At 41.7% G+C, this 26,071-nt stretch overlaps 2 protein-coding genes across 2 annotated transcripts; both read right to left on the bottom strand.

Annotated features, from left to right (window-relative positions):
* Positions 1-1,767: 1,767 nt before the first annotated feature.
* TXNDC12 (thioredoxin domain containing 12) lies at positions 1,768-25,026 on the bottom strand. Its single transcript, XM_022575678.2, has 7 exons — positions 24,824-25,026; positions 14,686-14,746; positions 8,140-8,192; positions 7,266-7,339; positions 5,574-5,643; positions 4,716-4,799; positions 1,768-2,618 (listed from the first exon to the last, which is right to left on the bottom strand). The coding sequence occupies exons 1-7, from the start codon at positions 24,918-24,920 to the stop codon at positions 2,539-2,541; spliced, it is 519 nt and encodes a 172-aa protein (XP_022431386.1). The 5' UTR covers positions 24,921-25,026; the 3' UTR covers positions 1,768-2,538.
* Positions 8,209-14,675, bottom strand: KTI12 (KTI12 chromatin associated homolog). Its single transcript, XM_022575677.3, has one exon. It carries the CDS (start codon positions 12,741-12,743, stop codon positions 11,679-11,681), a length of 1,065 nt encoding a protein of 354 aa, XP_022431385.1. The 5' UTR covers positions 12,744-14,675; the 3' UTR covers positions 8,209-11,678.
* Positions 25,027-26,071: the final 1,045 nt, after the last annotated feature.

Here is a 26,071-nt window from a genome sequence, read left to right as displayed (position 1 = left end):
TCACCACCATCCATCTTCGGAACATTTTCATCTTTCCCCACTTAAATTCTGTATCCATTAAACACTAACACCCAACCCCCCTAGTCCCTGGCAACCACCAGTCTTCATCTCTATGAATTTGACTGGTACCTCATGTAAGTGGAATCATACAGTATTTGTCCTTTTGTGACTGGCTTATTTTACTTAGCATAATGTCTTCAAGGGTCATCCATGTTTTAGCATGTGTCAGAATTTCCTTCCTTTTAAAGGCTGCATAACATTGCATTGTATGTATATACCTCATTTTGTTAATCTACTCATCTGTTGATGGACCCAAGTTGCTTCAACCTTTTTTACTATTATGAAAAATGCTATAAACAGAGGTGTGCAAATGTCCATTCAAGTCCCTGCATTCAGTTCTTTTGGGTATATACCCAGAAGTGGAATTGCTGGATCATATGGTAATTGTTTAATTTTTTGAGGAATCCTGGGAAATCACTTTTGGGAAAATGAAGACCTGGATATCAATTCAGTAAAGATTTTTTGCCCATGTATTTCTTGTAAAGTCTTTACATACCCCAGACTGAAAACTCTTGTTCTGAGTCACACCTTAGAACACAAAGGAGGTAATGTAATGTGTGGTGAAAAAAGTATGAGTTTGGAATAAGACAGGGGTGGTTAGAATCTAGTATTTAGACTAGAAATGAGGGCAAGCCACTTCTCTCGCCAGTTTCCTTTTCCATAAAATGAGGCTAATAATACCTATCCATTAGGACCATTAATGGGATTTAAATAGAATGAATGAAAAGAACCTACCACAGAGCTTGACAATTCACTTGAAAGGACATCGTTTAGAGACCTTGGTACACAGGATAGAGGAATAGCTCTGCCCTAGAGCATGGCTGCCTGATGACAGCTACAGGTGTGCAAACAGGTAATTACAATGTAATGTAGTGCTGAGCCAAGATAGATGTATTGGGGAGAGGGGCATTTTATCCTCCTGAGAAAAGCCAGGTCTGCAAGAGGTGGCTCAAAATGTGAAGAATGAGTAAAAAGAAGTTTTAGGCAGAGGAAACAAGCCAAGGAAAGACAAAAAAGCATGAAAGAGCATGTTGTGAGGGGAACTTGAAGCAATCTGGTGTCACCACAACACAAAACGCAAAGACAATGGGAGCAAATGATGTTGAAGAAGCTTCCTAAAAGGCATGGTAAAGATCTTGACTTGATCCTGTGCCTTGGTTTCCTTGTACACCTCAAATTCTTGTATAAAATGGAAATGATAATAGTACCTTTGTCATAGGCCTGTTAGGACTAAAGGCAAACGAAATGGGATAATACACATAAAGCACTTAGAAGAGTGCCTGCCACATACTGAGGCCCAAATATTTTCTAATGTTAGTATTATTTTCTTGAGGGTGGCAGGAAAGGCTTTAAGCACGGGAGTGACATGGTCACATCTGTGTTTTGGAAAGATCACTCTGGGGGAAGTAAGGAGGATGGATTGCAGGAGAGAATACTGGAGGCAAGTAGGCAAGTTACAAGGCTACAACAGTAAATAGTCTAGGAAGTAGAAAAGGCCTGCCCTGTACAAGAGTGACAGTGAGGAAGGAGGGAATTCAGTTACTTAAAAAGTAGAAGAGAAGAGCTCTGATGCCCATTAGAATGTGGGAGGTGCAGGTGCACGAGGAGTCCTAGACAGAGCTCCTAGATTAGGCCCTCAAGGTTAGTTTTCTTCCTAAATGATCTCCCTCCCTCCATTCTCCAATAACAAAAAGGCCATCAAACACATTTCCTTTTAAAGTTTTATTAAAGTTTAATGGAACAATTAATATATATATATATATATTTTTTTGGTTAACCCCAGTACAAAAATACAGTTGACGACTTGACAAAAATGGCTCCATCTAGGGCTTGAAGGTTTGAGTTTCTCCAACAGTAACAGGGGAAAGCATGCTTCCAGCTGGGCTGAGTCCAAAGCACACAGCCATTCCTGCACACGCATGCGTGCAAACAGGGAAGCCAAGCCAGAGAAGAGGAAGGAAGTTGAAGGGATTCAGGAAGAAGGCCAAAGATTATTCCCAGGAGAGAAAGAGAAGAAACAGGCTGGTCTCCTTGGTGGGGTAGAATTACGGATTTACATTTAGGACTTGTTTTAAATGATAAGCTATTTCTGCAATTTTAACATTATAAAAAAGATGCTTCTGGTCTCTCTTCACCACTAAGGTGAGTAAAGCAGGAGGAAATGGAAAGATTCAACTACTGCAGTGTGAGGAGTAAACCTCCAAATGGCTCAAGTTTTGTGTCAAAAGGTGTCATTCTTTACCTTCAATGACAGAGACATTTAGGTGAGAGGGGACAGGAGAAGGAAGTCTGCCACACTCTGCTGGATCACAAACATGGAGACCAGCTTCTGGCAGCAGAACTCTTCCACAGTGAGAGGGCCCCTTCCCATGGAGGCAGGAACAAGGTTTAAATGTTCTGAGTGATTCCTCAATATTCCCTTCCCTGCTGCCTTCCTTCCAGAACAGTAACTTTGATGAAAGGAGGGATACATTCATGTTACAACTCATCTTCGAGATGTTTCTCTCTGAAGGCATCACCCGTCAGCCTTTCCTGAGCTTCCTTCATCCCCTGAACAACTGTGAAATAAAGGTTGAGGGGAAAAGTATGAAGCACATCTTTAATATTTGACATGTGACAACCAATACAGATTTTTATGTTTTAGGAGAAATATAAGAGGAGCACAGGATCTGGATTCAAGATCTAGTTCTGGATTTTAGCCCTGGAAAGTCTCTTGAATTTGTTTCCTCATCTATAAATAAGGTGATGCTACTTACTTCACACAGATTATAAAAATTAAATGAGAGAATGAATAATAAATGTGCTTTATAAACTATGAAGTCTTAAAAAAATGTTAGTAGTTACTTTGGCTTACCCTCCAGGATTAGAGTTGAACCCCTGTCACAGGCTGTAGATATTCACTTGACACTAAGGGAAAAGAAAACATCTTCCTACCATCCCCATCATCTCTCCTGGAGGATCGCTGCATTTATTTCATATCCTGTGGAGGTTACAGTTTACACTGGTATGTGAGTGTGTGCGTGTACTTGGAGGGAGGATGGTCTTCACTGAAAGAGGTCGTCATATCTAGTATCAATTACGTATGGAAGAAGTCAAGTTCTCAGGCACAGGAGAAACCTGGAAGGCAGGCCCTGGGCAGACGGAAGATGAAACTTCTCATCTATCTTGGGCATCAAGGAGGGCAGCTGTTTTGGTACAGGCTCCCCATACAATGGCAGGCCAGTTGTTAGGCTGAGCCAGAGTCTGTGGATCTCAGAAAGCCAACCAGGTAGTATAGTTTGTTACATCCCTTTTGTTTTACCCAAGCCTTTAGTAAAGCCAGGTTTGAATATTCCAGTTTCATGTCAGCTGAGCCATGGAGAATTCAGGCAAAGGGTTCTGTGTCCACATTTGGACTAATGTGTTAAAGGATGATGCTGGTGTCAAGATGGAAGTGGTAACTTCATGAAATTCTAAAAGGAAGGTGAATCTCAGGGTCAAGAGTTGGGGACCTATGGGAATTCCCTGGTGGTCCAGTGGTTAGGACTAGGTGCTTTCACTGCCGTGGGCCTGGGTTCAATCCCTGGTCGGGGAACTAAGATCCCACAAGCCTCACAGCCAAAAAAAAAAAAAAAAAAAGTTGGGAACCTAAAGTTCAGCTACCCTTCTCCATGTGGAAAATTTCCCTGTACACCAACCTCCAGTGATCAGCATTTGGGTAGGAAAGATGACATTCTCCTTACCCATGGAAAGGAGAGGATAACCTCTGCAGATCTCTTTCCTCTCCCTATCCTGAGAAATTAGAGTTCCGAGGACTCAGAACATAAAGTGATCAACAACCTGGCAGCATGGCAATGGGAGACACATGGCAACTTAGCAAACAACCCTCTTTTACAGATGGCAGGGAGAAATTCAGAAGGAAAACAGGGACATTACGTGGCATGAATTCCAACCTCTCCCTCTAGAATGACTGTGCTCAAGGATTAGAGAACAAAAAAGCATGACTGACTTATGATTTCAATCTTCCCTCACATGTTTGTGCTGACGCTGTTCCCTCTGCCTCGAATGATGCTTTCCGCATTCCTCTGCTGGCTAGGACTCAACCCAGTCATCATCCCCTCTAGCATGCCTCACGCCCTCTCCATGTTGGGCTACACTCCCCCCTACACACACACACCCCTTGCTTCTGTAACTTGAAATGTCCTCTTCATATGTGTCCATAGAGACAAATTCTTATCCGTATCCATCTAGATCCAGTTAAAGTTTACTATCTATGAAACCTTTCAGACTAGATCAGCTAACAGTTAGCATTCCCCTTCCTTTGAATTCTCACAAGAATAGCATTAGTGCAGTGGAAAAAAACTAAGTTCTGGACTGAAATCCTGGCTCTGTGACTTTTTAACTGTGGGTCCACGGGCAAGTGACTATTTCTGGGACCTTCAGTTCTTAACAGTTTCCTGTGGGTCAGTTAGCTCCCAGCTGGATTATAAAAAGCTAGGGAAGGGGCTCAGTCTTATCTTTCTCCTATATTCTACACAGCATCTAGCCAAAAGCTAGTCATGCAGCAGATGCTCGGCTAACATGTTGAATTAGTTTCCCATCACAGACCTTGCATGCGGTTCATCCTACTGAAACCTAGCAGCAACCCTCCCTCTTCTCTCTCAACATAACCATACCTTGCTCAGCACTGACGTAGAAATACTTGTAGCTGGGGTTTCCACTCTCATTGATGATTTCAGGACGCACCTTGCCACTGGGATCTATTGTAGACAAAATGGCAGAGGGATTGCAATAGTTACAACAGAGAGGTACTTTAAGCACCATATGGTACATTAGGCCTTCTGGAAAACGAGACCTGCCCATCTTTGCAGCCCATTATCTCACCACCTTACCCCTTGTTTTTTATGTTGCAATCACAATGAATTCCTTGTAATTCCCTGAACACAACCCACCCCCACCCTCACTCCCCACCATGCCTTGGTATATGCTGGTCCCTCTTGCTGGCATGTTTCTTTTCTGTTTGATAATGGTGGGATCTATATTTTTGTTTCCCCCATAGAATCTAGCAGAATGCTGAGCAAAGATTAGGTAGTCATTAAATATCTTTTATAAAATTGTTTGTGGAAATACATTTTTCTTGTTATAGAATCCCATTGCTTCAACCTCACTACAGGGTCAAGGGTGGGAGCTGTGGCTTATCTCAGTCCCTGTAGTGCCTAGCAGTGCTTGACATATGGCTGATGCACAAATGATTGCTAAATGGATAAATGAATGATCACTACTCTCCCACTGCTCACAAAAGCAGTTAGTTTTGGGGTTTTGTTTTGTTTTTTACAAAAGCACGTAGTTCATGGGAAAAGTTTTCCTTCAGATCCGAGGTTCTGGCATTCAGAACTCCCCATTCTCTCTTGAAACTGGTTTTTGTTTTTGTTTTTAGCCATCCCAATAAAATTTCACTAGGTGGAGTCAGTGCCTTGATTCATTTCTCTCTCCTTCTGCATCACGGATCCCCAGATTAAGACCTTTCACCTTACCCAGGAACAGGATTCGTGGAATATAACCCCCATCAGGGCTGAAATCTTCATCTTTGGGCTCTTCTTCATCCTGTTAAGTATAAACCTTAAGTCAGATCATGTTCCCTCTCTCCTCAAAACCTTTCAGTGGCTTCCCCTCCCACTCAGGGTAAAACCTTAAGTCCTTGCAGTGGCCTAAGAGGCCCTACTTCACCTGCCACCTGGGCACTTCTCTAACAACACGCCCTACCCCTTGTTCAGTCTTTTCCAACCACACTAAGTTGCCTGCTACTGCTGTCATTCAACAAGCCGGGCATGCTCCCCACTCAGGCTTTTGTATTTGCTCTTACACTCCTCCTGGACACACTTCCCCTTTCATCCACATGGCTCACTCCCTTTTCTGCTTCAAATCTTTGCTCAAATGTCACCTTGTTTTCTAACTACCTAATTAAAATTGCAAACTATCCCCTCCATTCTTCATTTTTAGCCATAGCATTTACCACTATCTGACATACTTTACTTATTTGTCTGCCTCCCCATATTCAATTCCTCATATGTAACTTAATGACAGCAAAGAATTTTGTCTGTTTTGTTCATTGCTGATTCTCAGTACCTACATCACTGACTTGCACAGTTTTTCTTGAATGCATGAATTGATGAGACTGACATTTTAGTACAATTGTGAAGTTACACTTCTCCCAGGAGACATGACCACACAGTTAGCTTTCTTTTTAAGAAATCTCTCAAGTTGGAGAATGCTCACTGAACACATTTCTGTTTCCTGTGAGTGGTGATTCTAACTCATCACAGAAAGTGGTGAGGCGTTTAGATGCATAGAAATCAACAGTAATTTTGTCGTTTATGGTGTGATTCCCATTTCAGAAGTTATATCAAATAGTTAATATAACTTTGCCTTCAGTGAGGTGTGTCAGCGTTCAGGCTATCCACTAGCTTTATAAGCAATCCCTTAGCTACCTCAACATTAACTGGTAATGTGTTCAGAAGATTTCCAGTCCTATGTTTAAATAAACATCATTTTATAGAAACAGGGCTAGGAGTATCATCACAGAGCATCCGAGCATCCCACATTGGAAGAGTACAGCCTAAAAGGCAGCACAGCTAGGTCATAGTACCTATTCTTATCACCTATTAGGCTCTATGACCTTGACTAACCTAACTCCTTCAGGCCTAAGATGCTCAATCTGTAAAACAGGGATAGCATCAATGGCCTAAAAATCCCTTCTAACTCTAAGATCTGATATCCTGACTTGGGATTCCAACACCTCTGGTCAATGTGAAATACATAAAGGATATCTAATGAAATAAAAAGAAGCTCTACATATAAGCCCAGCACAGAGTAGGGTTTCAACTGAATCATATTTTGCAGGGAATTGTGGCCTACACATGTGACCACATCTTTAGTTCAGTTATACAAAGATGTAAAAACATGTCATAATCATAAGCTAAAAATGAAGGGACCTTAAAATTTAGTCATCTTATCCAATCTATCTTCTCCTACTTCCTCCCACAAATGGGGGCTCGATAGCATTCTACCATATCTGATGCAAGACTTAGTATTAGAGTTCAAGAGAAAAACACATACAGACAAGAAGACAGCTCTGCTGAGTAAGATTTTATACCACCAATGAGGCTAACTCTAAAACAGTAAAGACTTAAAATCATAGCAGAAAGGAGAAACTCTGGAAGTCTTACCTCAAGATTTACCATAACAAAATTATGGGAAAGTTCTGAAATTTCTGTAGATTCTGCAAATTTGGGCTTTAAAGCTAGGGGGAAGAAAAGATTTTGGAACAGAAGAAAACATCATTGTCATACCCAAGCCCTAATTTGCTGAGATGATTCATATAACTGACCCTTTTGCTAATCTTAAGACCCAGAAATTAGGACACTTGAATTCTGGTCCTGCTTCTGCCATTTACTTGCATAGTTATGTACACTTAAGTGGCTGACTTTATTTCTCTTAAGCTTTCACCTAATTTATAAAATATAGATAATGGCATACTGACAAAAAAATTATTACTATTGGCTTTTTTACGTATTTCAATAACATCTATTTAAGAATAGATGTAATAAAGACAATAGAGTAACAATATTCTACCACTTATGTATATATATTATTAAACTAGCAATTTACACTAATTTCATACTCTTTTTCCTACATGATTTTATTAAGTGTAGCATACCAAACAAAAGGAGGAATCTGACTGGGAAGTGGCAGGCTGGTATACCAGAAAGAACACAGGCTACAAAGTAAGAAAACCTGGGCTCTAATTTGGTTCCCACCTCCTCCAGTAAGACCACTCCTCATGTCTCTCTCTGTTACATACAACTGTCCATACAACTACTGTAGCACCTGATCCCATATTCTACATAACCATATCTTAATTGCCTCACCCTCCAACCCCTTGCAAATACAACTGCAAATTTCTTGAGGGCAGGCAATCTATACCATAAATTTCTTCGGTGTTCCTTCAAGCAATAAGCATTGCTGAGCCAAAGTCAGTGTTAATATATTTTAAACATTAATATTTGAGAACACATCTGAGGTCTGATCATTTGCACCTACCTTTGCAAGCTCCACACCAGGACTTATGGATAATCACCATCAGGGGTAATCCACTTAAAAATAAAATGAAGAAATTATAATCTAGTAATTCCACTTCTTGAAATATATTCTAATAAAATGACCAATCAATGAAGACAAAGATTAATGTACAAGGATGTTCATGTAGTATAATTTCAATAAGAAAAATTTTAAGACAATCTATTCAATAATAGTGGACTATTACAACAAAATTATTGCTAAGTTCTGACATTCCAGTAAATTCTGCAAATTTGGCTTTAAAGCTAGGGAAAAAAGACTGTAGAAGAAAACAACAAATAACAGCATTTCTAAATGTTATGGTTATATAACCACTGAAACGTTAATAAAATTTTTCATTGGTACACTGTTAAAGGCTAGAATATAAAATTATTATCTATAGTTTAGTTTTAATTATACAAATATGTAGAAAAGAGTCTAAAAGGAAATGTTCCAAAACATAATAGAGGTTATCTCTGGATAATGGGATTGTGGGTTTTACTATACTTTTCCTGTATTTTCCAATTTTTCTACAATTAAGTGTTTTTTTGTTTGTTTGTTTGTTTTGCCACACCATGCGGCTTGTGAGATCTTAGTTTTCCAACCAGGGATTGAACCTGAGCAGCGACAGTGAAAGCACCAAGTCCTAACCACTGGACCACCAGGGAATTCCCAATTAAATGTAATTTTTATAATCAGGGAGGAAAAAGCTTTTTCTGTCATAAAGTAATAAGCAACATATTCCACCTGAATCAGTCTTGGCCAGCTGAAGCTCTTACGCTCTCAAGGCTCAAATGCTGACTTGTAGAAGGGTCCTATGTAATCAGACGTTGGCTTTCTCCATCATCCAACCCCCATATCACCACATCACCACATGCTGTACAATACTATCACAGCATTTAACACATTGAACTGTATCTTTTATTTACCACATTGAACTGTATCTTTTTATTTACTTAGAGCTTCTTAAGGAAGGAACTCTTAGCTGCCTCTATACTTCCTACACCTAATATAGAGAATAATATTACTGGTAGCAAAAACTTATACAGCATTTACTGTGTACCAGGTACTATTCTAAATGTATATAAATTAATTTAATAAGTGTCAAATGAATTAGTCAGCTATCTCATCATAGGCCTACTACGAATCTGGGACAGAATGGTGCCTCTAATACTTGTAAGAGCTTATAAACTAAATGAGCAGGACAAGGTTAGGTAAGAAGTGGGATCTACATAGCCATAGTAGCCAAATGTGCTAAACATTTATTATATGGCATTGTTGTATGTGCTTTACACACATTATCTCATTTAAATTCTAACAGGGCTTCCCTGATGGCACAGTGGTTAAGAATCTGCCTGCCAATGCAGGGACATGGGTTCAAGCCCTGGTCCGGGAAGATTCCACATGCTGTGGAGAAACTAAGCCTGTGTGTCACAACTACTGAGCCTGCACTCTAGAGCCCGCAAGCCACAACTACTGAGCCTGCGTGCCACAACTACCGAAGTCCGTGCACCTAGAGCCTGTGCTCCACGATAAGAGAAGCCACCGCAATGAGAAGCCCGTGCACCGCAACGAAGAGTAGCCCCCGTTCACCGCAACTAGAGAAAGCCCGCACGTAGCAACAAAGACCCTACGCAGCCAAAAATAAATATATAAATTTATATATATAAAAAAATCCTCACAACAATCCTAAGGTAATGGTCTCATAATAGAAATGAGAAAACTGAGACTTCCAAGAAATTAAGCATTTGGCCACATAAATTCTAGGTTCTGCCACTGAGTAGTTAACTTAAGTCTGACTCCAGAATCAATATTCTTTCTGACCACTATCATCTACTTCAATTTAGAACAGCAATCCAGAATCCATGGGTTTAAATCCAATCAACCGATAATCAACTAACTTGGAATTTGAGAATGAAAATGGAAGAGGCCTTAGATGCTGCCTAGTCCAAACCTCCATTTCATGCAGGAATCCAGTCTCATATATCAGAAACAAAAGGTGGTCCAGATAACCTGATAAGCAAGAAATAATCACCAACCAAGGCAGCCCATCCTTTTAACAGCACCGTGTACTTACAGAACAGTTTAGAATGTCTTGCTTTCTCTTTTCTCCCAAGCAAACTCCTATTCATCCTTCTAGAGCAGAGGTAAGCAAACTAGTCTGCAGGCCTAATCCAGCCCACTGCCGGCTTCTGTACGGCAATGATATACAAACATGTTTTTTTTTAACATTTTTAAATGTTTGAAAAACAAATCTGAAGTATAGTACCTTGTGATATATTAAAATTAAATATAATTCATATTTCAGTGTAACTAGTTTTATTAAAACACATTCACACTCATTTGTATACTTATTGTCTATGGCTGCTTTTGTGCTACCATGGCACAGTTGATAAGCTGCAACAGAGACCCTATGGCCCTCACAGCCTAAAATATTTACTGTTTGGCCCTTTCCTGACCCTTGCTCTAGAGTGACAGTCCAAATGTAAACACCTCTGTGAAGCCTTCCCAAAACCACCACCTCTCAACAGCTAGTTAGTCCAATTCCTCCTCTGGGATCGCAAAGCATTCTAACCACCAGTCCTTTTTATCCTCTAATCACCTGTTTACTTGTCTAAACTACTAACTTCTCAAGGGCAAAGACTATCTAATACATCTTTGAAAAACACAAGCACTGGTAAGGTAGGTACCATCTGTTTACTGAAATCAATGAAAAAAATGAAAGACAAGCTTAAAGTGCTATTTGTCTTGAAAAACAGAATGAAGCACCCAGTTATGGGAGTTGTCATAACAGTCACTCTAGGTTAAGACCAAAGCATTGAGACTCTCACCCAGCACTATGAAAGTATTTTTGATCAAAGGCATAACAGGGATACCTGTGTATCTAAAATGTTACATTAAGTAAATTACATGAAGAACATAAAGTAAAAGAGATGCCAGCACACTGTCTTCATCTAAAAGATTTTATTAAATGAAACAATCTAGTGGTTTTGTCTTTCACCATTAGAACCAAAACTTCCCAAGGACAGAAACCAGTGGATCTATCTGTGATCCCAGGCCCCAGGACAGAGACTAGCAAAAAGTAGGCACAGTACTCAAAAAACTGTGGTATGAAAAAAGGGCCAGTACAGATGCAAAACTGTGTCATCTTCAGTTCTGTTCACAATTATTTTAAAACAATTCATCCATCCAGTCGGCTTTCCCACAATTCAGATGGGGGAAATCAATGGTATGTGATATCCCAAGTAGAACCCAATCTAAGTAAACCCTGTCCACCAGAGCTCTGTCCTCTAGAGAAGCTTGCCAAGCTCCTCCAAGCTAGTTCTCCATTCTTTCTAGTCTCAATTTATGCTGTAAACTCAAGGCCTGGCACAGAGGCATTCAGAAACGTACGAGTGAATCGATCACAATAGCTCTATTTCCACGCATCAATATATTCTGCAGACCTTCAGATTATTCTTCCCAGAGAAACAGAGAGTGCAGTAGTTAGACAAGGAGCCATGACTTTCCCCCACCAGCTCTGGTTAGTGCAGGCTCTGGCTCAGATACTGCAGAAACATGTTGGCCAGTTGAGGCAGGTTCTCATTATTGGGATGCATTTTGGTGTAGGAAATAAACTGGCGACGGAGGCGACTCAGTTCTGCCATGGTCAAAGGCCGGGTAAACCGCAGGTGCTCTGTGGTGCCAGAAAGCTTAAGCAAGTCTCCAGGGACTGCGCTCTTCTGAGCTTCCATCAGTCCTGCCAACACCTGGCTGGTGACCTGGTCCAACTGGTGCAGAAAGGTGCCGGAGGCAAGTGGCTGTGACTGTGTAGACTGATGGGGTGGAGGAGCCCGGTTCTCAAACAAGGCAGCTCTGATCTCTGACAGAGGCAACGGCTCCTCTAAGCCCACCAAGGTGAACAGGGGCCGGTCCCAGCGGTTCCGAGAGTCGGGAGCTTCGAAGCGCAGCGCTAGGGCCTCCAGAAGTTCGGGAGGGTAAAAGGCACCGGACACACGCTCTGCAGATTTCTCGAATTCCGAAGTCAGAAGAGCTTGAAAATCTGGCGTCCTGGCTTCCTCCCGCTCCAGTTCCTTAGGTACTTCTGCCTGGTCTCTCCCATTTATTACAGAGTCCACTGCCTGCGGTTCCCCGAGGACACCAGTGCCCGCCGCCAGAGGTCTCCCTCCCTCCTCAGCTCGCGGCCTCCAACTCACACTGACATTGCGGCTCGGACTCTCATCCGCGCCCGCCACCCGCGGTCCCCAGCTCAGACCGCCTGGCCTTACGCAGTAGACCAGGCAGAGCGGAGTGCGCGCCGCCCGCGCCAGGCAGTACAGCTCGTAGCGGAAGCCCTTGATGTAATTAAGCGAGTTGAGAATGACCACTTCGTGGCGACTCAGGCGCCGCTCCACGGCCGCGCGCAGGGCCCCACGCAAGGCCTTCTCACGGGCCGAATCGCCGTACACTGTCGCGTCCTCCGCGCCCAGCACCTCTGCGTCGTCCACCACGTACACCGCGCGGCCCTCGGCCGCCAGTGCCACGCGGAGCTCCTCCGCGCGCCGGCTCTTGCCGCTGTACGGCAGCCCGCAAAACACCACCAGCGGCATCCTCCCAGGGCGCGGCCATGTGCAACCGCGCAGCGTCAACTTCCGGGTTGCCGGCTGCTCCGACGCAAACCGGAAATGCAAGCCACACTTCCTGCCTCCCTTGACTCTTATAGGACCTCTGTTGCTATGGAAACAGGAGTTCTAGACCAACGAGAGCCAGATCCTGCTCTCTCCGAAAGGAGATGTAGCTTAGAACGGCATCGGCTATTTCTGTCAAATGTTATACGTCTCAGGAGAATGTGATCTCCTGGCGGCCAAAGACTATGTCCATCAATTTATAATGGAGCCTTAAAGAACATTAAATATTGCAAAACAATCAGCACTATATTTAGCAAATGGAAGACAATTCACAAATACTAGTTCCCTTTCATTCCTTATAGCCAATAACATTCAGTAACTGTTTATTCAATAACCATTTCAATCATTCAATATCTTCATGGTTGGGAATTCAGAGATGAACATAAAACAGTCCCCCGACAAAGCAAGGGTCTGAATGGGAAAAGTCAGGCACCTACAGGCAGAATAACATACACTCTAACGGACAGAGGTAGGTTGGGTTGTAAAAGTACAGAAGAGAAAAACAAAATGCCCACAAAAGTTGCCGAAGACTTTACCTAGGGATAGTCATTTGATTTAGAACGTGAAAAACTAATAGGAATTTTTCTCCTGGGTAAGGATGCCAGATAAAATATAGGATGCCGGGCTTCCCTGGTGGCGCAGTGGTTGAGAGTCCGCCTGCTGGTGTAGGGGACACGGGTTCGTGCCCCGGTCCGGGAAGATCCCACATGCCGTGGAGCGGCTGGGCCCGTGAGCCATGGCCGCTGAGCCTGCGCGTCCAGAGCCTGCGCCCCGCAACGGGAGAGGCCACAACAGTGAGAGGCCCGCGTACCGCAAAAAAAAAAAAAAAATATATATATATAGGATGCCTAGTTAAATTTGAATTTCAGACAATCAACAAAAAATGTTTTTAAAATAAGTATGTCTCAAATATTACTTGGGGCATATTTAAAATTACTTATTGTTTACCTGAAATTCAAGTTTAACTGGGCATGCTTTATTTTTATTTGCTAAATCTGGCAACCCTACTCCTGCAGAAGGTATGAGGCTCAGAGCCATGAAGCTGTAGGATCTGTTCTAGCAAAAGCAAGCACTATAGTTTGGTAGGTGCAGAAGTGTGAGTATTTCTGTGCAAGGATGTGTGTGTATAAAGGAAGTACACATACATTGTATCTTTATATCTCTCCAGTACAGTATAGTACAGAATGTTCAAGTCTTGGCTCTGCTACTTACTTACTAGCTGTGTAAACTATTGTCAAGTTATGTAACCATTGTGTATCTAAATTTCCTCTCCTGTAAAATAATAACAATGGTTCTTATTTCACAGGCTGAACCAACCTCATAGGTTGTGAGGATTAAATAAATTAATGAATATAAAGCACTCAGATCAATGTTTAGCCTTTCCTCCCCTGTTCTGCCTTTTTCTCCTCCTTTGTATAAGTCTTCTGTGAATAGACTAAACCTACTTGGAACTTAAGGCTATTCAACTTGAGACTATTAGGCAGTATGGCTTACTGGTTGAGTGTAGGCTCTGAAGCCAGAGTGTCTGGGTCCAGATCTTGGCTCCACCACTTAACTAGCTGTGTGATCTTGGGCAAGTTATTTAACTGATCTATGCCTTAGTTTTCTCATCTGTAAAATGAAGATAACAACAGTACCCACCTCAAAAGAGTTGTTGTGAGAATTAAATGAGTTAATTCATATAATTCAATGTCTGGTGCATAGTAAGCACTTAATAAATGTTAGGTAGTATTATTATTTTTGTTGTTATCAGGCAGCCCCTCCATTGCTCTGCCTTGGCATAATCCTTCACCTGAAATTAATGCTAAGTTGATGGCTGGAAAGTGTTTTACCACCATAAGTAACCTAAAACCATATCTTGTACCTGGCAGCTGCTTCTTTCTTCCCATCTTCTAGTGTCCTCCAATGAATGTGATCTCCAAAACCTGGAAGGAAAGAGCCTCATAAACATTCACACATGAACAAAGGGCAAAGACCCAAGAAAGAAATGTGGCATGTTCACAAGATACTCATAAAAAAAGGCTTTCCTTTGTCAAAAGCATGGTATTCAAGTCCCAAATCCACTGCTTTCTAGGTGTATGGGACCATGGACAGTCCTATACCTCAAGCCTCAGTTTTCATACCTGTAAAATGGAGATAATATCGCCTAATTCAGTTTTTAAGGAGATTAAATTAAATAATCGTGGACTTCCCTGGTGGTGCAGTAGTCAAGAATCTGCCTGCCAAGGCAGGGGACACAGGTTCGAGCCCTGGTCCGGGAAGATTCCAAATGCCATGGAGCAATTAAGCCCATGCACCACAACTATTGAAGCCCACATGCCTAGAGCCCGTGCTCTGCAACAAGAGAAGCCACCGCAATGAGAAGCCCTCACACTGCAACGAAGAGTAGCCCCCGCTCACTGCAACTAGAGAAAGCCCACAAGCAGCAGCAAAGACCCAACACAGCCAAAAGTAAAATTAATTAATTAATTAATTAAAAAAAGACCTAAATGTAAGACTGAAACCATAAAACTCCTAGAAGGGAACATAGGTAGAACACTCTTTGACATAAATCGTAGCAATATTTTTTTGTATCAGTCTCCTAAGGCAAAAGAAATGAAAGCAAAAAGGAACAAATGGGACCTTATTAAACTTAAATGCTTTTGCACAGCAAAGGGAACCACTGACAAAACAAAAAGACAACCTACCAAAATGGAAAAAAAAGTTGCAAATAATATGACCTATAAGGGGTTAATATCCAAAAATACATAAACAGCTCATACAGCTCAATATTAAAAAAACCAACAACCCAATTAAAAAATAGGCAGAGGATTTGAATAGACATTTTTTCAAAGAAGACATAGAAATGGCCAATAGGCACATGAAAAAATACTCAACATCACTAGTCATTAGGGAAATGCAAATCAAAACCACAATGAGATATCACCTCACAGCTTTCAGAATGGCTATCTTGAAAAAGACAACAAATAATAGATGTTGGAGAAGATATGGAAAAAAGAGAGCCCTTGCACACAGTTGGTGGGAATGTAAATTGGCACAGTCACTGTGGAAAACAGTATGGAGGTTCCTTTAAAAATGAAAAATAGAACTACTATGTGATCCAGTAATTCCACTCCTGAGTATATATCTGGAAAAAATCGAAAACTAATTCAAAAAGATACATGCATCCCAATGTTCATAGCAGCATTATTTACCAACAGCCAAGATATGAAAGCAACCTAAATGTCCATCAACAGATGAATGGATGAAGAAGATGTGGTATATACAGGGGAATTCCCAGTCATTAGGACTCAGCACCTTCACTATGGTGGCCCAGGTTCAATCCCTGGTCAGAGAACTAAGATCCCACAAGGCACGCAGTGTGGCCAAAAAGAAAAAAAAATTATATATACATATAATATATACTTTATATATATATAATGGAATATTACTCAGCCATAAAAAAGAATTAAATTTTGCCATTTGCACCAACATGGATGGATCTGGAGGGTATTATGCTAAGTGAAATAAGTCAGACACAGAAAGACAAATACTGTATGTTTTCACTTATATGTGGAATCTAAAAACTAAAAGAAATGAATGAATATAACAACAACAACAAAAAAAAGAATTTAGAACAGTGTCTGGGACTGGAGAATTGCTACAAGTATTTGCTATTAATATACCAGGCACTATTCTAAGTACTATACCAATATTGATCTTCATAACAACACTAGAGGTAGGTACTCTTATTAATACCATTTTACACATGAGAAAACCAAGGCACAAAGTTTAAGTAACTTTCCCAAGTTCACACAGCTAATGAGCATCAGAGCTGGAAACTGAACCTATGCACTCAGGGTCCAGACTCCTTACTTTTAAGCACTAAACAATGCTGTCCTTCAAAGCAGAAGGAGGTAAGGACAAAGAGGCAAGGGAGGGAGTAGACAATGCAGGGCCTGATAGGCCACTATAAAGATTCTTGCTTTTACTAAGCTCTTAGTGGGTTTTGAGCAAAGTATCAATAGTAACATGATGTGATTTCTGTTTTAACATGATTGCTTTAGCTTCTGTGATGAAAACAGACTAAAGGAAGTGCTATGGGTTGAACTGTGTCCCTCCAAAAATGATATGTTGGAGTCTTAATCCCCAGTACCTCAGATTGTGACCTTATTTGGAAATAGGATCTTTATAGAGGTAATCAAGTTAAAATGAGGTCATCAGGGTGAGACCTAATCCAATACGGTGTCCATATAAAAAAGGGAAATGTGGACACAGATATTCACACAGGGAGAGAACCCAGCCATCTATAAGGAGAGAGGCCTAGCACAGACCCTTCCCTCAGCCTTTAGAAAGAACCGATACTGCCAATACCTTGATTTTGAACTTCTAGTCTCCAGAACTGTGAGACAATAAGTTTCTGTTGTTTAAGCCATTCAGTTTGTGGTGCTTTGTTATTGCAGCCCTAGCAAACTAATACAGGAGAGAAAGGCAAAAACAAAAGAGACTAGGAAAGTGGTTATTGCAATAATCCAAGCATGCAATGACAGTGGTTTGGACTAACTGTGGTGGTAGAGGGAGTAGATCCTATCAGATTCTGGACATATTTGGAAGGTAAAGGCAAAAGAAAGGATTTTGTTCTGGATATGGGGTGAGAGACGTTAAGGATGACTCTAAGGTTTTTGGCCTGGGCAACTAGAAGAATGGAGTTGTCGTTAATAGAGATGGGAAAGAGAGTAGGTGGAGTGAGTTTTAGAAAGGAACATTAAAGAGCTTGGATTTGGAAATGTTCATTTTGAGATGCTTACTAGACATCTAAGTAGAGATGCTGAATAAGCAACTGAATATCTGAGCCCGGAATTCAAGGGACAGTTATCAGCATACGGATGTTATTTAAAGCTTAAGACTGAATAAGATCACCATGGGAGTGAGTGTAGATGAAGAGGGAGTCCAGGAGCCCTAGAGCACTCCCAGGTTAAGGGAGATAAAGAAGAACCAGCCAAAGACGTGAGAAAGAACTACCAGTGAGATCAGCAGAAAACCAGCAGCACATGCAATCCCAGAAGCCAAGTGTTTCCAAGATGTTTCAAGAAGGAAGGATGATCCACTGACACCAATGCTCCTATTAAATCAGAAATGACCACTGGACTTAACAAGTGGAGAATAATGCTGACCTTGACAAGACCAGTTTCAATAGAGGAGCGAGGATGAAAAGATGATTAGAGCAAGATCAAGACAGCCCAGGGGAAGAATTAGAGAACAAGTACACACAACTCTCTTAAAGAATTTTGCTGTACAGGGGCAATTGCTAGAGGCAGCTGTGAGTCCATGAAAGGTTTTTATTCAATATGGAGGAAAGTATAGGATGTTGAAAGCTGATAGAAATGATATAATAAAGTTAGGAAAATTGATGATACAGGACTAAAAGGGAGAGTCGAAAATATCTTGAGTAGATGAAAGGAGATGGGATTTAGTACTCAAGCAGAGGGATTAGCCTTTGCTAGGAGCCCTGATAGCTCATCCAGTAAAGACAGGAAAGGAAGGATATATGGATACTGATGCTAGAAGGGAGGTAAATCTCGTGGTGACAATTTTTGAAAGGTCTCTTCTGAGTCCTTCTACCTTCTGTTAAATAGGAAGCGTGGTGACTGGCTGAATGCAAGGATTGTGGAGGAAGTATTGGAGGTTTGAAGAGACAAAAATAAATACGAAATAGTCCTTTGGGAGAAAACCAGAGAAACTAAGTGATAAAAAGCATGTTTCAGGAAAGAAGTGATTCCAGAAGAAAGCCTAAATACAAGGAACAGTGAGCAAATTAACTGGTAAACATGTAGATAAATCTAAATATTATCTGTATAAAAAATTTATTGCTCAATTTATAGAGTTAGAAAAGGAGAGAGAACTAAAATATTGGACAACAACAGCTTTTAAGGAAAGAGGAAGAGACTGAAGTTAAAATATTCTAAGGCCCACTAACCATTGGGGGGTTAAGATATTAATGTTAGATTTTGTTAAATATGTGAGTAAAATTTCAAAAGTAACCACTAAAAGAACAGAACTAGAGTGCCAACTTCCAAACTCATAAAGGAGATAAAGCAAAATAAGAATCAGCAAATACTCAACCCCCAATGAAAGGGCAAAAAAGAGCAAATAAGAATAGAAAAAACAGTAGCAACGGAAATTGGATGAGAGAAATAAGACCAGCTCTGTCAATAATCACCACAAACATAAGTGAACTAAACTTGCCAGTTAAAGTTAAAAGACAGAATTTTGGGCTTCCCTGGTGGCGCAGTGGTTGGGAGTCTGCCTGCCGGTGCGGGGGACGCGGGTTCGGGCCCTGGTCTGGGAGTATCCCGCATGCCGCGGAGCGGCTGGGCCCGTGGGCCACGGCTGCTGAGCCTGTGCGTCTGGAGCCTGTGCTCCGCAACGGGAGAGGCTGCGATAGTGAGAGGCCCGCGCACCGCGATGAGGAGTGGCCCCCGCTTGCCACAACTGGAGAAAGCCCTCGCACAGAAACGAAGACCCAACACAGCCATAAATAAATAAATAATTAAAAAAAAAAAAAAAAAAAAAAAAGACAGAATTTGTCAGATTTTGGTTAAAAAAAAAACAAACAAAAAGAAACTACCTCTATGTTTACAAGAACACCTAAGACAGAAGGACTTGTAAAAGTCAAAAGTAAAATGATTGAAAAATATATCCCAGGCAAATGTCAGCCAAAAGAAAGTCAGGTAAGCTAGATTACTATCAGGCAAAATAAAATTTCTCCATAAACATGGACTACTCAGAAGCTAACTGACAAAGCTTACAGCCATTGGAGGTTATTGCTAAGAGAGAGCCTAGGGCAGGGCTGTTCAATTGAACTTTCTCCAGTGATGGAAATTTCTATAGCTGCACTGTTCAATATGGTAGCTATTAGCTGTTGAGTACTTGAAACATGGCTAATGTAAAAGAGGTGCTGAATTTTTTATTTTAATTAATTTAAAAATTAAGAGTGACATATTCCTAGTGCTACTTTATCGGACAGCACAAACTTAGAGATCAGTCTGATCCTCTCATATTACAAAGGCCTGGAAAACGGAAGAGGCTACCCAAGACCACAAAGGAAGCCACAACCAGAATTTAGTCTGATTCCTAATTAAAATGCTTTTCCAGTGCCCCTGGCTGCCCTACTGCATTATCCCTATGAGTAAGTCTAGAGGTATAATTTGAAACAGTTCACTACGTGTATAAAATTTCTTTGAAAATTCATATTAAAAAGTACATTGGAATTTTTCACGAGTAATAATCAGCACCATCATTTTTTGAGTGCTTACTCTACGTTATAATTACGATAATATAACAGCATTAATGACTAACACTTATATGCCATTTATTATATGCCAGCCATTGTTGTTCATGCTTTTACATGTATTATTTAATCCTCACAGTAAACTTATGAGGTAGGAACTTAATTGTCTTCATTTTACAGATATGGAAGGTGAAGTTAAATAGCTTGCCCAAGGCTACAGTGCTAGTAAGTGCCAGAGCTGGGATTAGAACCTACGTGGTGGTGTTCCAGAGTCTGTAGTTTGCTCACGATACTTCACTGACTCTCTAGCAAAGATAAAAATGAATAAATGAATAAAGGAATGTGGCTTCACCAAAGCAGAATGAAAACACACACTTCAGGTCTGGAAAACCTGGGTCCTTATGTTTCCCTTCAAAAACAACTTGAAAAGGTACAGTGCTTACCGTGTTGCTACCTACTCCCCAATAACACCCACACTCACACCCATGCCAACGTGGAACATCTGAAGACAGTCCAATTTCCTAAAGTATCACCTGCACAGACACTTTATTTACTCCAGTTATCTGCAGAGTGAGCTGAAAGCTCCCATATTAGCAGCTCCTGCCCTAAAACATTAATTTAAAAAGGGGGAAAAAAGGGAAAGTGGCAATTTCTAAACACAGCATTTACATCAGAATTCCCAAGCCCTTCATGCTCAAATTGCTTTCATGAGTGTAAGCTAAGGACATCAGAAAAGTATTATCCACCCTCTCCCAGCTGACAAAACAAAAGGTTAAGTGTCAGAACTGGCAGCCAAGTCTCTGAAACAGGGAACACTGTACCTAAGAGGTGGAATAACACAGTGGCTAAATGAAGTCTGTCTGCATCAAACAGACCTAGTTTAGCCACTTGCTGTTTTCCCGTATGCAAAATATGACTAACAGAAATATTTATCCCATAGGGCTGTTGCGACTGTGAATAGGTCACAGTATGGAAGGTAAACATTCCATATGTGTCAGTGCCAAATTTGCATTTGAGACTTGACAAAGCCATCCATTTCTGTTTCAGGCAGGAGAGCACATGAACCGCCCCCACTGAAAACTTTCTCATTTCTCCTTTAAAGTTTTCAAAGGAGCTTCTGCATTCTGAGCAGGAGTGGTATATTGTTGAGAACAGAAGCTCTGGAATTCGTATCTCAGCGGGTCCACTTACTAGCTATGTGACTCCTGTGTCCCATTTTACGTTCTTCATCTGTGAAATGGGGATAATGATGAAAAAATATTATCTATGCTGTAAGAAAAAAATGGATTTACACATGGATAGATGACTACGTGGAGAGAGACATGATAGGACAAGGATAGTCAGGCATCAATGGTAGACCTGGGAGGCAGACATAAGGGGGTCCACTGCGAAATTCTTTCAACTTTGCTATGTGTTTGAAAACTACTGTAATAAAATATTGAAAATATAATATCTTAATGAATGAAAATATTTATTTAATGAAATGTCAGCTTCACAAGGAAAAAAATATATCATCTATCTTAGAGGGTTATTATGAGGATTAAACCAGTCAATACAAGAAAAATGCACAGAACCGTTCCTGGAATACAGCAAATATACAGTAAGTGTTAAGCATTACACTCCTCCCCACAGGTGATACATATTCCAAATTTTTAGCACACGGAAAACAACAAAATTATTTTAGAACTCTAGGATGTTAGAGCTGGAAGGACTCTTAGGAATCATTTCTAGTTCCAGCTCTCTAATGTAATAAATGATCCCCAGGGAAGACGAGAGCTGGCTATATAGTCTGACCAGGATTAAAACTCAGGCCTCCTGATTTCTATCCAGTGCTCACACCACACCACTGTACTTCCTCTTCTTAATGAAAACGCTAGGGTCATTCCGTCTCTCCTCTCTGCAAACCACCAGGCCATCTTCTGGAAAGAGTCAAAAGTACTTAAACATCTGGGAAGAAATCTTACTCATCACTGCTCCAGGTAGCACTTTTTTGGGAGGTGGGTGGTGAGCTGTAATCTATTTTCCAAGAAACCACACTCACAAGATACAAAAAAATAAAAACAAACAAACAAAAACAGTTTGAAATATTATTAATTCCTTTCAGGAACAATTCAATATTCTTCTTTGGGAGGATATAATAATAAACATTAAATAAACACTTTTCTAAGTTTGTGACACATATTAAATACCTTTTGTTTTTTTGTTTAATCCTCACAACACAGCCCCTCCCCACCAAGGTTGCCCTTCTATATGCTCCTAAGTTACCTGCTATTTCCCTGCTTACAGTACATATCACAGTGTCATGTAATTGCCTGCTTACTTGTCCTGACAGTCTTCAGACTATGAGCTGAAAAAGACAGGAATCTCAACGATCATGTGTACCATTCATTTTTTCTTTCAACAAATATTCCTGGGCACGAATAAGACAGAAATGGTCCTACCTTACTGGGGCAGTCTGTACTTTCCAAAGACGGTTGCAACAATATCTCCCATTCCACATGCTCTTTTTACAATGGGACCTCAACATTCCTCCCATGGGGGACGGAGCGGGTGTGGTTAATTTCCCTTGCCCTTGAACATGCCCACAGAGTACAGTGGAAGTGATGCTATTTGACTTGTACAGCTAGATGATAAAAATGCCATGCATTTTCACCTTGTTCTCTTAGGGCACTCACTCTTGGAATCTAGCTGTCATATGGTGAGGAGGCCCACACTAGCCCATGAAGACAGACCACATGTAGAAGTAACCAGCTCAGCTGAGGCCCCAGACTTGGATCCAAGACATATACCTTCCCCACTGTGCCTTGTTTAAATTCCTAGCCCACAGAATCGTGAGCATAATAAAACGATTTCTTTACACCACTGAATTTGGGGGTGGTTTATAATGCAACAATGGTAACTGGAACAACCACACAGAGCTTAATGTCTAACAAGGAATACTGAATACATGACTCCAAGGTATTGCCTACACCTAACACAGTATACTGGAACAGGGTAAATTATTTGTTGCGTGTCTGAGGTAGTTATTATTCTGCCCCTTTTGCAGATGAGGAACTGAGCTTTGAGAAGTTTAGCAACTTGCCCTCGGCCTCTCAGCTGGTTAGTGGCAGAATAAATTAAAACTCAAATCTAAACCCACACTCCTAACACTACACTCTTCTGTCTCCTTCAGTACAATTTTACACTAAATATACAATAATCTGCTTTAAAATGGGACTGTCAGTACTTAAAACATTCTGGCTCAACAGAATTCACTGTGCAGTTTCATCGTTGAGATGGAAACCCACATGTCACCTTCTCAGAGAAGTCTCCCCTGACCTTCCTAGCTCAAGTAATGCCAGCTCCCTCATCCTTCTCCAGCCTTTCTACTCCATCAGTTCCATTTTCTTCCCAGAACTCATCCCTAGCTGAAGTTATCTTGCCTTTTAATTTGTTCATGTATCTACTCTCTGTCTCTCTGAATTGAATATAAGCTTTGTGAGAGCGGAACCTTGTCTGTCCTATCCATTGATATATCCCTAGTGCCTAGGACCATGCCTGTAATACGGTTGGTGATCAAAAATTATTTACTGAATGAAGGACTGACTGCATTCAGGCACACTGAACGTCCACCCAATCTCATCACCCACCAATAAATGTGCAAATAGGGAGGATAAAACACAATTAACAACAGCAGGATTGCAGCAGAGACATTCCATACAGCAATGTCACTACAAAAAAAAAAAAAAAAAGGAAAGGGAGGGGAATGCATGCTACCACACAACCACTTAGAAAAAGCATAAAACCCTGAGTTCCAATAAAGATGTAGGTAATGGGATGGATGGAGTAGGGGGTCACACCTCTTATTCTCCATTCATAACCACTGCCCCCTCACTCTTCAGAAAAACTCAGTTTCTTCAGACACACCTACTGAACCACACCAAGGAACCAAGAACAACTGTTGGTGACCTACTGTTCGCCAAAGTTCCCTGGTTGTTTTGAGGGAAAAAGCTCTTGTATGATTGAGCTGCAAGCTGAGCTTGCCACCAAATAACTATGGTTATTCCAACCAGGGTGTTTGGCAGACATTTTCCCCAAAATGAACTGAGCCTTTTAAATATATATATATATATATATATATATATATATATATATATATAGGCTGCATTGGGTCTTCGTTGCTGTGTGCGGGCTTTCTCTAGTTGCGGCGAGCGGGGGGACTACTCTTCGTTGCGGTTTCTAACATCAGACCTTTGACCCTTCATCTGGCCCTTCCTTTTGTGCCAGTCACCCCTCCCTAGGATATAGGTGCTGTTCGCTCCAAGGTAAGGAAGCAGTAACCTAGCTCTTAAAAGAAGAGGTGAGGAGGGGACTCTTCAGACCCAGGGCAAGGGTCTAAATATACAGATCCCCAAAGGTCCTATTTCTCCCAGGAGGGAAGGTAACGGTGCCTGAGGGCCTACCAAGTGCTAGGCACTATGCTGGTCTCTTAAACATGCTTTTCCTAACATAAGGGAAATTCCTTACCCCAACCCAAGAATTCAGGGAGGCCTCAAGTAAAACTTCCCCATCTCAACATTCCCCAGACCCGCTACTCCCCACCCCAAATTCCAGGAGCAGTTCGAGAGGATAAAAAGAAATCTAACGTGGCCACAGAGATAAAATGGGAAAGGGATCATGTTAGAACAAGAAGAGGGTTGTCCCGGGCTGGGGCCCAGGATAAGTAAAGATTAAGATAAGAACGCGGTCTGACCCTTTCCAAGCCCATTATGTCCATCAGAAGAGGTGACGAGGAGCAGGAAACTGAAGCCCAGCAAACAGGTGGCTCCGAGACGAGGCCGCAGCTCCATGGTGGTAGGTGCGCGGAGCCACGGGGCTGAGCAGGCGTAGGGCCCGAGTCCTAGCAGAAAGTCCGCGCGGTTTCCCAAGTGCTGCTCAGCCCATCCGCTCCTGTTCCCAGATTTTTTTTTTTTTTTTTTTTTTCTAACCCTGAAGGAAGTGATGTTAGACGGATGTGGGTGGTGCCTCCGGGGTCCGGTTTGGGACCGAGTGAGAGTTTAAAGGTGCAGATCACGAAGAAGGCTGCGGGGGCTGCTTTTGAGCGCTAGTTGCTTCCCCAGGTTCCGGACTTTCAGTCCGAGTACCGAGAGAAAAGATGGGCCGAGATAGTGGGAGGTGGGGAGGAGGCTCGGGAGAACCGTTGCTGCTTGCATCCGTTGCTTGCGTCCGCCTGCGGGCTAGCCCCTCCCCCAAAAAACCGGTCACTTAATATTCACTACGCAAATTATTGATCTGTGAAGTCAGCAGTACCCAACAGTGGGCGGGGTGCCCATTGGCTTCGGGTCCCCCCTCCCCCTTCGCAAATAAAAAAAAGGCAGACAACCGGATTTCATTCTTAGGTTCCTGCTCGAGTCTCGAAGAGACCTGGCAAGTCTGTTCTGCGGTGCATGGTCTCGTGCCTGCAAGAATGCCCCTTCCTGCTGGAGAAGAAGCACTGCACCTTATTTTTCCTTGTAACCCAAATTCTTCCACTCAGGGATGATGCAATCAACTGATGCAAGCTCTGAGGAAACCAGACTTGGAACCTCTCATTGCAAAATTGACCTAGCTCTTCAGGGCACCAAGACATAAGTTACTGCAGGCACTTAAAGTGTAAAGCTTCTTCTGGTTAAATCTATTTGTTTTTGTTGTTTTTAAAATCCGTGGGTTAAGTATTTCTCAGTTTTCCTCTCTGATGCATAACAAACAGGTCAAAATTTCCCGTGTCTCCTGAGTGGAGACTAGTTGAGTCTGCACACTCGTGAGTCCGCACTAGTTAAGTTCGACAGTGCGTACTTAATTCCTAGTGAAAGACATCCGGCAAAAGTAGACACCCAAACAAAAATACACACAGCCCTTTTATTAGGCTCCCTACAAACTGCAGGCACGGACACAATGGAACACCAGGGAGACTGCAAGCTCCAGGATGCAGCGCGGCCACCTGCACCTGCCGCTTTTCTAT

The sequence above is a fragment of the Delphinapterus leucas genome, chromosome 1 (genome assembly GCF_059928025.1).
Source record: "Delphinapterus leucas isolate spDelLeu-1000000601 "Yukka" chromosome 1, BTC_Dleu_Yukka2, whole genome shotgun sequence".
In the NCBI taxonomy this organism is placed as follows: domain Eukaryota; kingdom Metazoa; phylum Chordata; class Mammalia; order Artiodactyla; family Monodontidae; genus Delphinapterus; species Delphinapterus leucas.
This window is presented reverse-complemented; position numbering and strand designations above follow the sequence as displayed.

Excerpts from the sequence above, each read along its gene's own strand:
- KTI12 (XM_022575677.3), bottom strand. The coding sequence starts at position 12,743 with ATGCCGCTGGTGGTGTTTTGCGGGCTGCCGTACAGCGGCAAGAGCCGG.
- TXNDC12 (XM_022575678.2), bottom strand. The coding sequence starts at position 24,920 with ATGGAGCTGCGGCCTCGTCTCGGAGCCACCTGTTTGCTGGGCTTCAGT. Across the intron at positions 8,193-14,685 it reads AAGAAAGAAGCAGCTGCCAG|TGGATTACCCCTGATGGTGA; the intron begins GTACAAGATATG and ends TTTATTTTTAAG. Across the intron at positions 7,340-8,139 it reads CTGGTGTGGAGCTTGCAAAG|CTTTAAAGCCCAAATTTGCA; the intron begins GTAGGTGCAAAT and ends TCTTCCCCCTAG.